This window comes from Myotis myotis, unplaced genomic scaffold (genome assembly GCF_014108235.1).
Source record: "Myotis myotis isolate mMyoMyo1 unplaced genomic scaffold, mMyoMyo1.p scaffold_m19_p_38, whole genome shotgun sequence".
NCBI lineage: Eukaryota > Metazoa > Chordata > Mammalia > Chiroptera > Vespertilionidae > Myotis > Myotis myotis.
In genome coordinates, this window is record NW_023416344.1 from 1,708,939 (window position 1) to 1,724,308 (window position 15,370).

A 15,370-nucleotide genomic window follows, 5' to 3' on the forward strand; every position below is an offset into this window, starting at 1 on the left:
ACAGAAGACATTTCAGATTTCAGCAGCGGACTGGAAGCTGATGTTTTTCCCCCTTCCTTTACTTTTATTTTCCAGGCACGCAGTCAAAGAGCACAGAACACTTTACACCGTTTACGAAGCCAGGTGAGTCCGCGATATCTTCAGTGCGGCCATCAGCGGCTGAACGATACAGTCACTGTCCTACGAGCTTCTGACTTACCGCGCTCCATCTCAGCGGTTCTCAACCGGGGGGTCGGACGACCCTTCCACAGGGGTCGCCTAAGACCGTCGGAAAACACACCTATAATTGCATACTGTTTTTGTGATGCATCACGATGCTTTCATGAGGTTCCATGTGTAACAATGAAAATCCACCCTGCGTATCAGATATTTCCATGACGATGCATAGCAGCAGCAACCTTGCAGTGATGAAGGCGCCCCGAAAATAATGTTATGGTCGGGGGGTCACCACAGCACGAGGAGCTGTATCCAAGGGCCGCGGCGTCAGGGAGGTTGAGAACCGCGGCTCTATCTGCTTTGTGTCTGACACATCCGCTGAAACCGCGGTCAAGCCGACAGGCGTGAAATAATAACCGTAATCCCTAGCACCCCCTTCATTTGCCTCCTGCGATTGTCCTCTGATTTCAAATAAAACCGTCTCTGGAATTCTGATCGGACATCGGATTCTAAGACCAAGTGCATCCAAGTTGAAAAGAAAGTGTTTTCACACTCGCAGCGATGTCAAACGTCACATCATTATGCTGCATATTTGAGAAGATTGCCCGGGAAGATGAGGCTTGCCCGGGATCACACAGCTATTTAGCGGCAGAGTTAGAAAAATATATATATATTACTTACTCTCATCATCATGCTGTTAGATTGCTTTTTTTTAAGATGGCTTTTTTTTTATTTTTCCCCCTGGAGGAAAAACTCCTATCTAATAATTTTATGTGTATGAAGGCACGGCCTCCAGCTGATATTCTTATGGAAAGAAACAGGTTCCAGGAACAGATTTTTGCAGCAAATCTTTCGAAGACAGATTTAATGGAAACGAATTATCTGATAAGAAATCATGTTTATCTTTATAAATTCGGCGGCAACGCTGACGTCAGAGGGAAAACTTCTCCAGACACAGCCGCCCCCGGTGCCTCAACTACACCAGCAGCTCAGACCTCGTCTGGGGCCTGTACCCGTCAGTGTTTAAAGCTTTTCCCTGTGAAGGGCTCACAAGTCCCTCCCTCCCTCTCTCCTGCCCTCTCTCTCTTCCTCCCTTATTTCCACATGTTCCAGGTGCTAAGAACTGTCACTTGAACTACAGTCGTTCAGTAGCTTCGGTAGACGTCATGATTTAGCCTTAAATGTCGTTTTAGCGTCTTCTCTATTGTGTGCATGTAATTTTGTTTATACTCATCCAAGTAATTTTTTAGGACAAAAACTTTCTGTTCATTTTTGTTTGCTTGTTTGTTTTTTTGCTAATCCTCACCCGAGGACATTTTCTCATTAATTTTTAGAGAGAGCGGAAGGGAGGGGGGGAGACAGAGGGACACACCGATGTGAGGGAGACACATCAATTGGCTGCCTCCCGCACGGGGATCAAGCCAGCAACTGAGGTTGCGTGCCCTTAACGGGAATTGGACCAGGGACCCTTCTGTGCACAGGCTGGTGCTCTGTCCACTGAGCCCAACTGTCCAGGGCAGGGCAACACCTCGAAAGCAGAATCCTATGATGGAAGAGTGTGCCCCTTGAGAAACATTTTAATATCTATCTCTATCTATATCTAATCTATCTCTATCTATATCATCTATATCTATATCTATATCTATATCTATATCTATATCTATATCTATATCATCTATATCTATATCTAATCTTCTCTATCTATATATCTATATCTAATCTATATCTATATCATCTATCTATATCTATATATCTATATTTATAGATATATATAATCTATCTCTATCTATATCATCTATATCTATATCTATATCTATATCATCTATATCTATATCTAATCTTCTCTATCTATATATCTATATCTATATCTATCTATCTATCTATCTATCTATCTATCTATCTATCTATATCTATGCTTGTCCACAAATTTGCATGCATCTTAAAGAGAAAGCCCAAGTCCTTACCAGCAAACACCAGCGTGAACCACCCACCCAACTGGGAAGCAGAACACCGAGGGGCCTCAGACTCGGTCGCCCCTCCCCTTGTCCCCAGAGGTGACCGATGGCAGGGCTTCTATCACCGTCCGTCTCAGGTTCGGTTCCTGAGAAGCAAGCTCCTTCCCCGATGGGGGTTCTGGCCAGTGACTTGGCAACGCTGCACGGAAACATGTGCGAGATGTTTAACCAGCAGCAGAGGGAGGCGAAGGAAAGACAAAGGGAGTGGGTTTTTTGGTGTTTTTGTTAAATCTCTGGGCTCAACTCGATGTCTCGGGCGCCCTGTAATATCAGTGACAGAGCAGGAGCCCTCCACCTGGACGCCCAGTGGAGAGGCACTTGCATGGAAAGACTCCAGCAAAAGGCTATCCCTGTGGCCGGCTGGTGTGGCTCAGTGGTTGAGCGTCGATCCAGGAACCCAGAGGTCACCGGTTTGAATCCCGGTCGGGGCACAGGCCAGCGTTGTGGGCTCGATCCCCAGTGTGGGGCGTGCAGGAGGCAGCCGATCCATGTTACTCTCTCATCATTGATGTTTCTCTCTCTCTCTCTCTCTCTCTCTCTCTCTCTCTCCCCCCCGCTCTCTCTAAAATCAATAAAAACATATTTAAAAAGAACAAGAGAAAAGCGACAAGAATTTGTCATGAGCCTGGATGTCCTAGGAAGTCCCTTTAGCCCAAAGGAGAAGGCTGTCAGATGGAACCTTGAAAAAAAGGAGGAAAGCTAGAAACGGCAAATAAATAGGTACCTGTGAAAGGATAATTTCCTTGTGAAAACACCCCTTAAAGTGCATTTCTAGCAATAACAATCTGCTGTGGTGGCTGGAACATGGGAGAGTAAAAATATAAGAAATAAGGCAGAGAGAGAGAGAGAGAGCTTGGGGGTGGGACGGGGCTGCGCTAAGGTTGCTGCATTAAACAAGTGGGATTTAGCCGTGGATGGCAGGCTGGGCACTTAAAAACGGATGCTGGGAACCACACACAATAACACAGGAGGACACCCGGGCCTGTGGTGCTCAGTGGTTAGGGTGTTGGCCTGCCCACCTAGGGCCTTGGGTTCAATTCCCGGTCAAGGGCACGGACCTCGGTTGCAGGCTCGATCCCTGGCCCCGACTGGGGCGTGTGCAGGGGGCAACTGACGGATGTTTCTCTCTCGCATGGTTGTCTCTCTCTCTCTCTCCCTCCCTCACTCCCTCCTTTCCACTCTCTCTAAATGGAAAAAAAAAAAATTATCTCCGGGTGAGGATTACCAATAACAACAGAAGAGTCTTACGTATCCGAAAAGAAGCTGTGGGCCCTGGCCGGCGTGTCTCCGTGGTGAGAGCATCGCCCCAGCCACCGAAGGGCCTCAGGTTGGATTCCCGGTGGTCAAGGCACACACCCGGGTTGCAGGTTCGAGCCCCAGGCAGGGCGAGCGGGTCGATGTTTCTCTCTCTACCCCTCCCCCCTCCCCCCTTCTCTCTCTCATCAATGAAAAAACATAATCCTCCGGTGAGGGTCTAAAAACAGAAACAGATACTAGCGGCTAATACGTAAATGAAATATATTTATAGCCTTACACGTCATCAGGAAAAATGAGGTGGCATTACCCATCCATTATGACGGACGAAGGGGCTGCGGAGCAGCTACAATTCTCGTGCGTTTCTGGGGAAATGAAAAATCCTTCCGTGCTCTGGAAATCGAGAATATGTGGGCAGCTCCCCATAAAGCTGTACATTCACCGACCCTATGACTCAGCCGTTCGACTCCTAGCTTTTGTTTTGATTTTTTGGGTTTTGTTTTTTTTTTTTCACCCAAGAGAAATGACACCATCTGTCCATCCAGAGACCTGTACGTGAGGTTTAATTCCTGACGGGCCAACACCAGACAGGTCCAGCAACAGATGAAGGGCCAGACCGATCTCGGGAGGGTTACCCGTGGACCCCCGCACAGCAGCGCAGGAAGCCAGCCAGCCATCTGCACCAGCGTGCCTGGGGATCAGCCGCATGACATGACAGCAGGGGAGGGGAACGTTTTCCCTGCCACGGGGCCGTTGAAATATCATAACGTCGTTCGGGGTGCGGGGGGGGTGGGGGGGGAGCCTACAAAATGATCAACTTAAACATTCGCCTGCTCGATTCAGACAAACATTTAAGGAACTCACCCCTGAAGGGGCCATGTCTGCAATACTATCAACAATAAAAAATACATTAAAAAATAATAATAATAATTAGCTCACCCCTAATGCCTTGGGAGGGCCAGACCAAATGATTTCGTGGCCTTACAGGGTCTGTGGGCTCGACGTTCCCCACTCCTGTACTAAAGGAAAGAAGCCGGACATAAACTGATACGGGACGCATAATTCCCTTCACATGCTGGGCCAGACCAGGCAGCAGATCTACAAGGACAGGACCTAGGCCAGTGCTGGTGTGGAAGTGAGAAAGGCAGGGAGGTCCAAGGGGTGAGGGCATTGTGGGAGAGAAGAAATGTATAGTGGCTCATGCCTTTGTCGAGACTCGTCTAATTATACATCTAACGTTTTCCCTCATGTGTTATATACCTCCGGTTGACTGTGATTTTTAAAGAACGTTAAGGCCGGCCAGAGTGGCTCAGGGGTTGAGTGTCGCAGCCAGGAGGCCAGGGTTCGATTCCCCGGTCAGGGCACAGGCCCGGGTTGTGGGCTCGATCCCCAGCGCGGGGCGTGCAGGAGGCAGTCGAGCCATGATTCTCTCTCATCACTGATGTGTCTGTCTCTCGCTCTCCCTCCCTCTCCCTTCCTGTCTGAAATCAGTAGAAAAAAATATATTTTAAAAATAAAATAAGACCGAGAGCCTGCCTGGCTGGAGCCTCGATGTGAGGTGCCACGGCTGGATGGTCACAGCATTTGTGACGTAGTTTCGCGTTGTTTTCTTTGAATGGCCGGGATCCCCTGCAGAACGTTTCCCTACAAGAGGCACGTGTGCACGTAGGGGAGATAGCAACACGCGTGTGGATGGGAAGGTGTGATAAATACAGCCCTCGTTTTCTGGATCATTCCACGGTGCACCAGCAGGACACGGAATCCCAAGCAGTTGCCAATAGACTTTTCCAGAAAAAAAAAATAAAAAATCATCAGAGAGCCCTACGGATCTCTCACTGCCCTCACACTGCACCCTTTCCGGTTCTGCGGTCACATTTTCCTGTTCCAAAAATACAACCGCTGGTTTTTTGTTGTTGTTTTTTTTTAAAAAAGGGCGACGATATTTAAAATCAATGTGTAGAGCCGTGCCAGCTGGCGGAGGAGGGCCCCCGGATTTAGATATTTACCTCTGCGAAGTCGGCACAATAGGGAAAAAACCCACAACCACAACACACCTCAAGCTTCCTAAGGAAAAGAGATCAATACCTAGGCCTTATCTATTGTTCGCCGTTCACGGAGGCCTGAGCTGGCCCAGGGACATCCGCTGAGCGTGAGGGGACCCTGCTCTGTGCGTGACGTTGGGCTGACCACACCCAGGTCTGTGCCACCACCTCCCTCCCTGTGGGAAGTCAGGGGCACCAGGGGAACGTCTTTGAGCATCAGTCACTAAAGAGAAATAGACCTGCCCGGCCGGCCTGGCTCAGCGGTTGAGCGTCAACCCATGAACCAGGAGGTCAGGGTTCGGTTCCCGGTCAGGGCACAGGCCCGGGTTGCCGGCTCCAGATGCCTCGTGCGGGGCGTGCAGGAGGCAGCTGGCCCATGACTCTCTCTCATCATTGATGTTTCTCTCCTTCTCCCTCTCCCTTCCTCTCTGAAATCAGTAAAAATATATTGGGGAGGGGAGGGCGGGAAGAAAGCCCAGAACCCAGGGCCCTGGGGGAGAAGACACCCTTAGGCACAGGGCAGGGCACACCGGTCAGGTGGATGTGGGGGACGTGGGCCTGCTGGTGGGCCAAGGTGCCCGCGGGCCTCTAATGGGAACCAAAGGATGGGGGCCCTTCCCGAGAAAACGGGGTCCCTGGCCCAGCGGGTGGGCCCAGGATCCAGGGTTGTGGGCTGCGTCCCAGTGGGGTGTGCAGGAGGCAGCCGAGAGGTGATGTTTCTCTCTCATTGATGGTTCTCTCTCTCTCCCTCCCCCTTTGTCTCTCTCTCTCTAAAAATCAATTTTTTAAAAAAGCATATTTTTTAAAAAAGAAAAACAAGGTCCCTTGTTTGACTCAAACACCACGGACAGCTCCAGGCACGTTATTCTCCGAGGCTGACATGACAGCTGGAGCCCCCCCCCCCCAGGACCCCAACTTCTGACAACACATGGCGCGTAACCAGCCCCTCTGTGCCACGCATATAAGCGCAAACCTGAGAGCACGAGGCGGGGGTGCGGGGGGGGGGCAGGGATCCCCTGAAATGTTCGGGGGGAGGGGAACCGATTTTTTTTTTAAATAAAATGGTCTTCGCGGGCATATATCACGAATGGGGCCGCCCTGCTGGGGGCTGGGGGCCGGGGAGGGCGGGAAAGCCCGTGGGTGGGGGCAGGGGCGGGGATCCCCGCTCCCGCGCCGGATCCTCCGTGGCGGTGGCGGTGGGGGCGAGCGGATCCCGCGCCGGCGAGGCCGGAGCAGCGCTGCGCCATGTGCTCCGAGCTCCTGGCCCTCCTGCTGCCGCTCTGGCTCTGCTGGACCCTGGGGACGCGCGGCTCCGAGCCCCTCAGGTGAGGCAGGGCCCCCCCAGGGCGCCGTCGGCTGGGTCCGGAGCCGCCCCAGCGCACGCGGTCCGGTCCGGGGCAGAGGCACCTCCGGGGCTGCACCCAGGGGCCTCTCTCTGCGCCGCAGCTGAACGGGGCGGGGAGGGGGGGTGCCTCCGCGAGCCGGTCGCCCGGGAGGGAGCGGGGGAGGCGGGTCGTGGGCCCTGCGCGCCTCCTCCCTTGGCCGGTTCCCAGGGCCTAGGCCACCCGAGCGCGCGCCGGGAGGGCCGGGCGCAGCGCACGGGGCAGCCGGCTCCGCCTCGGCCCGCCCTGCTGCCGCCGCGGCTGCCTCCTCCCTTCGCTCCGCGCTCCTCCCCTCGGTGCTCCCCTCCCCCTGCGCCCTCCTCCGCTCCGGGCCAGCGCGGCGGCGGCGGCAGCAGCAGGAGCAGCCCCGGCTGCGGGTCGCGACGGCGGCGGGGCGCCCCCTCCCCCGTGCCGGGGCGCGGCGGAGGGATGTGGGGCTTCGCGGGGAGAAGGCTCCTCGGCTTCTTCTCGGCCCCGGTGCTGGTGGCGGTGGTGTGCTGCGCGCAGAGGTAGGGTCCGCCGGCGGCCGGGGAACGGGCCCTGCGCCCCGGAGCGCTGGCTGGCGCGCGCTGGCCGCCGCCTGACCCAGCTCCCCGGGCCCCCTTCTCCCCTCTCCCCGCAGCGTGAACGACCCCGGGAACATGTCCTTCGTGAAGGAGACGGTGGACAAGCTGCTGAAAGGCTACGACATCCGCCTGAGACCCGACTTCGGGGGTAAGCGGCGTGTGCGCGCGCCCCGGGGCACCGGCGGCGGCCTGGGCGGACCGGGGAGGCGGGGTCCGCCTCCTCCGCCCTGCGGCGAGCGGTGGGGGTGGGGTGGGGGCCCCTGCTCCTGCGCCCCCTCCTCGGGGAGCCCCCTCCCCGCCTCCCCGGAGCCCCCCGCACTCCCAGGCCCGAGCCCGGCTGATCCCGTGTCGTGCGCTTCCCGCAGGGCCGCCGGTCTGCGTGGGGATGAACATCGACATCGCCAGCATCGACATGGTGTCCGAAGTCAACATGGTGAGTGCCGCCCCCCGGGGGCTGCCCAAGACCCTGCGCCGCCGCCGCCGGGCCCACGGCGCCCACAGGACCGGGCCTGAGGCCTCCTCTGCCCGGGCCCAGCCGCCCGGTTCCGGCTCCGGCTCCGGCTCCGAGGCGCCGGCCTCCTGCGCGTGCAGCGGCCTCCACCCGCCCGGGGGGCGCGAGGGGGGCGTCGTGGGCATCACATCCGCGCGCGGAGGGTGCCGCCTCGCCCCCCGCGGCAGGAAGGGGTCCCCGGCCGGCCTAGCGCTGCTCGGCGGGCCCCGCCGCTGGGGCTGCCGGCTCCTCCCGCGCTGGGTTCCCCGTTCCCAGGCCGCCTCCTTAGCAACAGGCGCCGGGGAGCCGGGAGGCGGGCGGGAGCCGTGGGGGCGGCTCGGATGCCCGGCATTTCGGGCTCCTGCGGTGTCTGTTTGGGAAGCGATGCGGGCAGCTGGCGGGGGCCTGGGCGGCGGCCTGTGGGCGCAGGCTGCCTCCGTTTCCCCGGTGCCGGTGGCCTGCCTGCAAGGCCGGCTCACCGGCGGGGAAAACGCGCGCACCCAGCCGGGCCGGGCGCTGTCAGAGGTGCTGAAAGGTCCGGGCTGCTCTGGGCAGGGAGGCCCGCTCCCAGCCTGTCACGGGAAGGGCTGCTCACGCAGCTGGGGGGGGGGGGGGCTCCCTACCCCGGCCCGTGAGAGGCGGGGGTCCCCGTCCCGAGGGGCGACGGGGGAAGGTGGGCGTTCAAGCTCCGGCCCGGGACCACCGGGCGTCACCACGGCGCACAAGAACCCCCGTGACTGGCGCGTGGCCCTGCAGTGCCCTGCGCCCTGGGCAGCGTTTCCTGTTGGGTGGACACTTGGGGAGGAAGGAGCCTTTGCAAACGGGGCTCCTTGGGAAGCGATCACTTGGCAACTTTCCGTCCGGCCACATCCCGAGCTGACGGCATGGGTCACGGGTAGACGCGACGGGCTCCCGGCTCGGCTCGGTGTGCGCGCCAGTCACGTGCGCAGACGTGTCCCCAAATGCAGGCTCCCAGGCGCTCACGCGCCGGGGGTCCCGGTCCAGCGGGGGGTGGCGGGTGGGGAGGAACGCGGGTGCCTCCTGGTTGTGGTGCGGCAGGTACCTTGTGGACAGTGTTTCGAGAAACTTTGCAATAAATCACAGACATGCAGACACTTGGAGAGACACACGGACACTGCGATTCCAAGTGCGTCCCGGCACATGCTTACGCGGGGAGGCCGCGGTGGGTTTCGTAGGAAGAAATCTTTGGCCCCAGAAAACTGTGTGGGGTTTTTTTTTGTTTTGTTTTTTTTTGGTCAAATTTTCATGCTGAACGTCAATATTTTAAATTACGATAATGTGTGAGTAAAAAAAAAAATTTACCTTTCACTCCCCTCAGCCATTTCTACAAATTATAACAGTAAAAGTGCTAGAAAGAGACACAGAAGGAATATGACTTGACATGCATGACATTACAAATTAACATCATGCATAGTTTACATTTTTGGGGGGAGTGATTTTGTAAAAAGATAATTCTGTCCCAAAGCTATAGTTTATGGCCTAGAGAGAGAGGGGAACAACAACAACAACAAAAACCCCACACAACTTATATAGTTAGGACCTACTCTGTCAGCTGTGGTTTTCTTAACTGGGGACTTCACAGTCTCGAGCGAAGACCATTTTTTTATGGACGTTAATTGAATATTTAGTGGATCATTGTGTCAAAGGTCATTCTATTGGATGACGAAAGGGAGAAGATGCATTGATGTGGTGCTGTAAGAAGCCTGCACACTATTGTGTCAGCCCGGACCATGGACCGTTCTCTTTGCACTTATTTTTTTTTTAATTTCTTGATTGATTAAGTTATTACATATGTGTCCTTATCCCCACATAAACCCCGGGTACCCCCGCTCATGCCCTCACCGCCCCCCACCCCCTGCCGGGTGTCTGTGTCCATTGGTTAGGCCTATATGCTTGCATACGAGTCCTTTGGTTGATCTCTTCCCCTTACCCCCGCCCTCCCCTACCTTCCCTCTGAGGTTTGACGGTCTGGTTGATGCTTCTCTGTCTCTGGATCTGCTTTCGTTCATCAATTTATGTTGTTCGTTATAGTCCACAAATGAGTGAGATCATGTGGTATCTATCTTTCTCCGACTGGCTTATGTCGCTTAGCATAAGGCTCCCCAGGTCCATCCACGCTGTTGCAAAAGGCAAGAGTTCCTTCTTTTTCACCGCAGCGTAGCATTCCGTTGTGTAGCTGGACCACGGTTTTCTAATCCACTCGTCTGCTGATGGGCACCGAGGCTGTTCCCAGATGGTAGCTGTGGTGAATTGTGCTGCTGTGAACATCGGGGTGCCTGTGTCCTTTCTGATGGGTGTTTCTGGTTCCTTGGGATATAGTCCTGGAAGTGGGGTCGCTGGGTCAAATGGGAGATCCATGTTTAGTTTTTTGCTCTTTGCACGTAATTTTTAAGCTCGCGTTGCATAATGGCAGTGGCCTCACGTGGGTGCCTGCCGCCCTGGGAAAGGGCACCAATAGCTGCCCCCTTCATGGATTACGAGTCCAGGTGCCTCCATTTTCTCTGGGCCCCGTCGCGGAAAGGCCCATTGCAGACACACGCCACCACATTGAATGCCCTTTCCCTGGAGGGCGGGCCCCAACGCTCATGGTTGCGCAGGACCCGTGCAGGCACACTGCTGCACGCATGCTTGTGTGTGCGCGCGTGTGTGCGTGTGCGCGCGCTCACGATGGTAACTTCTGTGGCGTCTCTAGCCAGAAATGCAGTATAAACCACAACTGGGGATGGTTGGGGTTGGAGGCCGAAGGTCATTCATTGCTCAGATCTCATAGGGTTGGAGATCGAAGGTCACTCATTGGAGATCAAAGGTCACTCATGGGAACCGGCTCCCATGATACCCGGGAAAAATTGGATTTTCCTTCACATATTTGCTTCTGAGCATGGCTGTGATCGTGGACCTATGAGGATATTTTTCTTATATTTTATTAGTTGTGTTTTTTTTTTAAATGTTTTTGTTGATTTTATTTTTTCGTCTGTGGGGGCATATTTTTATCTTAATAGAATAAAGACCCTTCTAATCACAGGGCTGCCTCGCTCCAGAGTGTGCTGGGTGCATGGGGGGGCGGGGTGGGGGCACCAGCGGGTAGTGGGCGCCCATCTACCAGGGAGGGGTGGGCAGGCGTCTCCTAGGCGACGACTAGTGGCATTAGATGCCTCCGCCTCCGAGTCCTGCAGGTTTTAGGGAGACCCATGTTGGGGGCCCACCTGCTGAGATCCTCGCTGTCTCCCACCATGGGGCCTGCCTCTCGCCATGGTGGCTGCCTCTCGCGATACGATACTCGCTGCTCTCTCGCGATGATGCCAGACTCTCGCGATACTGGCCGCCCCCAGCGATGTACCTACTTCTCTCGCGATGATGCCAGACTCTCGCGATACTGGCCGCCCCCAGCGATGTACCTACTTCGCGCGATAACTGGCTGCCTCTCGCGACACTGGTTGCATTTAGCGATGGTTCCAGCCTCTTGTGATGGCGCCAGCCTCTCGGGATGGTGCGTACCTCTCCTTTTTCGTCTGTTTTTGTAGGGAAAGAACAGAGAATATGTGAGTATGAGGGTAACCATCACTCAGTCATCTTGTATAAAAACAGTATACATTCTATGGACGAGCTCCCTTCACGACCTGGCCTGTATTCACGAGACAACTGAATGTCGTTAGGTTATGAGACTCAGTAAGACATGGCCTTGCATTCAGGGTGTTGTAGCCGTCAGAGGAGAGATGCCAGGTGGTTGTCACAAAAAGCAGGAGCAAAAGAAAGGACCAGCCCGGCCGCGTGGCTCAGTAGGTGAGCCTCGACCTATGAACCAGGAAGTGAAGGTTCGATTTCCGGTCGGGGCACATGCCCGGGTTGCGGGCTGGATCTCCAGTGTTGGGGCGTGCAGGAGGCAGCCCATGTCATCGTTGATGTTTCTATCTCTCTCCCCTCTCCCTCCTCTCTGAAATCAGTAAACATACATTTAAAAATTATATTTCAGTTGGGTGAGTAGGGCAATAGAAGTGTGGCTGGTGTGGCTGGAGGCAGATGTTTGGGTTAGGGAAGAAGATGGCAAAGGCAGGGATGGTTGGATAGGGGGTGGTGGAGGCGGTCGGGAAGATGAGATTAAAGGGCAGGACCAGCCCCTGTTCTCCTAGGCCCCTTTCCGCCGCGCCAAGAGTTGCAGATGCTAATTTTCAAGAAATAAGGAGCCTGTAAATATGTGTGTGTGTCTTTTTTTAAAATACATGATTGACATGATTCGAGCTGTGGTTTAAGATGAATATTTTGGCCACAATGTAAACTTAGAGGAGTGAGGGCAATGAGGTAGAAGAGAGACGTTTACAAGGACATTAAGGGTCACGATCATGGCAGGGCCTTCCTTGACATTCTCATTAGATAGGACACCCTTCTCAGGGTTTCATTAGATATATTTTTCCAAACGTATATCCTGTATAATGAAAGGGTAGCATGTCTCCTTTTTTGTCTCCTCCAAAAGGGCAAATTGTCTCCTGGACCGGGGGGTCGACCAGGAGTTCGACCAGGGGGCGGGCCTGGCGGGGGGGAAGGGAGGGAGGTCCGGCCCATCATCGCTAGGGACCCTAGTTTAGTGATATATGTAAAAATTCACCACTGAGTGAAATAGGTGTGTGTAAAACGTGTGTATCTCAAGGTGGGACACGTATGTGCTTGTGCATGAGTGTTGGACGGGTGGCTTATAAAATAATCATGGATGTTGCTAACAGTAATACCGTCCCTTTTTAAACGATTGCAAAGCGAAATCTTGATCTGCTGCCAGTGCCCCCAGAGAGCGCCCCCGGCTGCAGACAGACAGACAGGCAAACACCTTCTGCATTTCCACGCAGGTATCATCACACGTGCTGGTGTTTTGTAGAAACATCGAAGGATGGAGTCCAGTACTTGGACATTTAACATTCTTGCTCATTGTAACTTGTTTCACGGGTAATGGAGAGAGTCTGCATTTTTGTTGTTCCCCATCTTTCAAATTTTCCTTTTCCCCACCTTTTAAAAATTGGTTTTAGAGACAGAGAGAGAGGGAGGGAGAGAGAGAGAAAGGGAGAGGGAGAGAGAGAGAGAAACATTGATGTGAGAGCGAAACATGGACCGGCTGCCTCCTGTACCTCCCCTACAGGGGATGGAGATCGCCCACAACCCAGGCCTGTGCCCTGACCGGGAATCGAACCGTGACCTCCTGGTTCCCAGGCCGATGCTCATCCACCGAGCCACCTGGCGGCTGGGGAGTGTTCCAAAAAGCCGCCCGATGGCATTGCCAGTTTCAGGTTCTCTTCCCAAATCTATGGGAACATCTAGCCTCAGGCAAGCCGCTTACACTCCCTCGGTGTTTCCATCCCCGGCCTCCCAGATGCCTGTGGCATGCCCACAGAATCGGTTCCAAAGAGATCTGTCTACAGAGGAAACCACGAGGAAGACGGGGACACACACACACACACACACACACACACCCACGGCCACACGTGTGAGAAAGCCACCCTCCACGGGTTTCTTCCCGGGAGGCAGGGAGGGCCCTGCTCAGAGCTTGCATTATGAATCCTCGTTAGCGTGTTAAGGGCTGGGAATGTGCGAATGCTCTTATTATTACTAAGCGCACCGGGGGATGACTCAGCAGAAAGGAAAAAAGTGTTTCTCTGACCCAGTTAGGGCCGGGAAGGTACGGCCGAGTAAGGCCCGGGCGGGCGGGGAGTGTGCTGGCCGTGGGTGCCAGGTGGCTGCCACTCGGGAGGGGAGGGTGGGGCCGGTTAAGCACATTGTTCTCACGGGCGGCGCATTCGTTTCGTGCACAAGTTAGGATCGTGCATCGAGACGGGGCCGAGGATAAGGAAGTCTAGGATGGACCTCTGAGATGGATGAGCATAATACCTTACATAAGATGCACTGTTCGGAGGGAGGTTTGTATTTAATATTAGAAGGAGCCTTAGGGAGTGTGCAAAGAGAATGCCCTTCTGTATCTCCCCTCAGAGAGGTTGTAAAGCTTTTTGTGGCTCCATCTTTTTTTAAATAAATATATATACATATATATAACATATATATATCATTGATTTCAGAGAGGAAGGGAGAGAGAGAGAGAGAAACATCCATGATGAGAGAGAATCATGGACCGGCTTCCTCCTGCACGCCCCCAGCTGGGGATCGAGCCCACAACCCGGGCATGTGCCCTGACCGGGAATCGAACCGGGACCTCCTGGTTCCTAGGTCGACGCTCAACCACTGAGCCACACCAGCCAGGCACGGCTCCATCTCTTAACAGGCGGAGGTCACACGCTTTGTCCCGCTGTGAACGACCCCGTGTGCTGGGCTCAGGGAGCGTGCGGTGTGTTGCACGCGGAGGTAGAGTATTTGGTCTGGTGCCAACCTGCTTGTTGACGTGTAGAAACCTTCCCGATCCTTCCCGAGGAAAGCGCTGTGGATTCGGCATTTGGTTTTGCACCATCTGGCGCCCGTGTTGCCTCTGCTTCCTTCCTCCGGGAGCCGAGCCCTTCCTTCTCTAGCGCGTTTTGCATCAAGTCGCGGGCGCTGCCACCGCTGCGTGGTGCAGCCTGCTGACCGTTCGGAATCTCTCAGGTTATTGTGTAGTGCACGGCGAGGTGTCGCTCGGGGACGTGACCACCGGCGGTTTGCTGCCATTTTGACCGTTGAAATGCTTCTGGCACCGTGTCCTCTGTGGTCATCAAAGCTGATGACCAGCCTGGTGACGGAGGCGATGAGGGTGCTGACCTCTTCTTCTTTTTGTAAAAAAAAAAATTGATTTCAGAGAGGAAGGGAGAGGGAGAGAGAGAAATACATCAATGATCTGGGGGATCGAGCTTGCAACCCAGGCAGGTGCCCTGACTGGGACTCGAACCCCCACCTCCTGGTCCACGGGTTGACGCCCAACCACTGAGCCACACTGGGCTATTTTTAAAAACAATTTTCTGTAAATCTATCATGATTTCAAAATGAAAACGTAAGAATTCTGAAGATGCATGCATCTACATATAACGACGCTATGTCTAAATGTAGATAGCATATGTAATGAACGGATTTTTTGGATAATAAAACTGGGGGATCGAAGATATCAGTGTCAGTGTCATGAGTCTGATACTAGTTAAACAGATTTAAGGAAAGTGCTTGTTTCTGTTGAATATAATTTCCAATGTAGCTGATAACTGTATTTATTTCTATAAAGAGGCGTAGGTTAGCCCTAGCCAGTTTGGCTCAGTAGTTAGAGCATCGGCCTGCGGACTGAAAGATTGTGGGTTCAAGTTCAGTCAAGGGCATGTACCTGGGTTGCAGGCTGGATCCCGGGGCGGTGGTTGGGGCGCGTGCAATTGATGTGCCTCTCTCACATCCATGTTTCTCTGTCTCTCCGTCTCTCCCCCTCCCTGCCACTCTCTCTAAAAATCAATGGGGGAAAAATATCCTCGGGTGAGGATGAACACGAAGCAAAGTTTAAATT

The 15,370-nt window shown here is 54.3% G+C and overlaps 1 protein-coding gene across 2 annotated transcripts in view; it reads left to right on the top strand.

The window, feature by feature from the left end:
• Positions 1-6,676: 6,676 nt before the first annotated feature.
• Positions 6,677-15,370, top strand: part of GABRB3 (gamma-aminobutyric acid type A receptor subunit beta3) — a 33,049-nt gene continuing 24,355 nt past the window's right edge. Inside the window, exons 1-3 of one of the 2 annotated variants that reach the window (XM_036303854.1) lie at positions 6,677-6,792; positions 7,472-7,563; positions 7,781-7,848. In XM_036303854.1, coding sequence (XP_036159747.1) covers positions 6,713-6,792; positions 7,472-7,563; positions 7,781-7,848 — 240 coding nt within the window. In that variant the 5' untranslated portion in view covers positions 6,677-6,712. Of the gene's footprint in view, positions 6,793-7,278; positions 7,359-7,471; positions 7,564-7,780; positions 7,849-15,370 lie in introns of those variants that run through there. The other variant, XM_036303853.1, reaches the window with a different exon arrangement.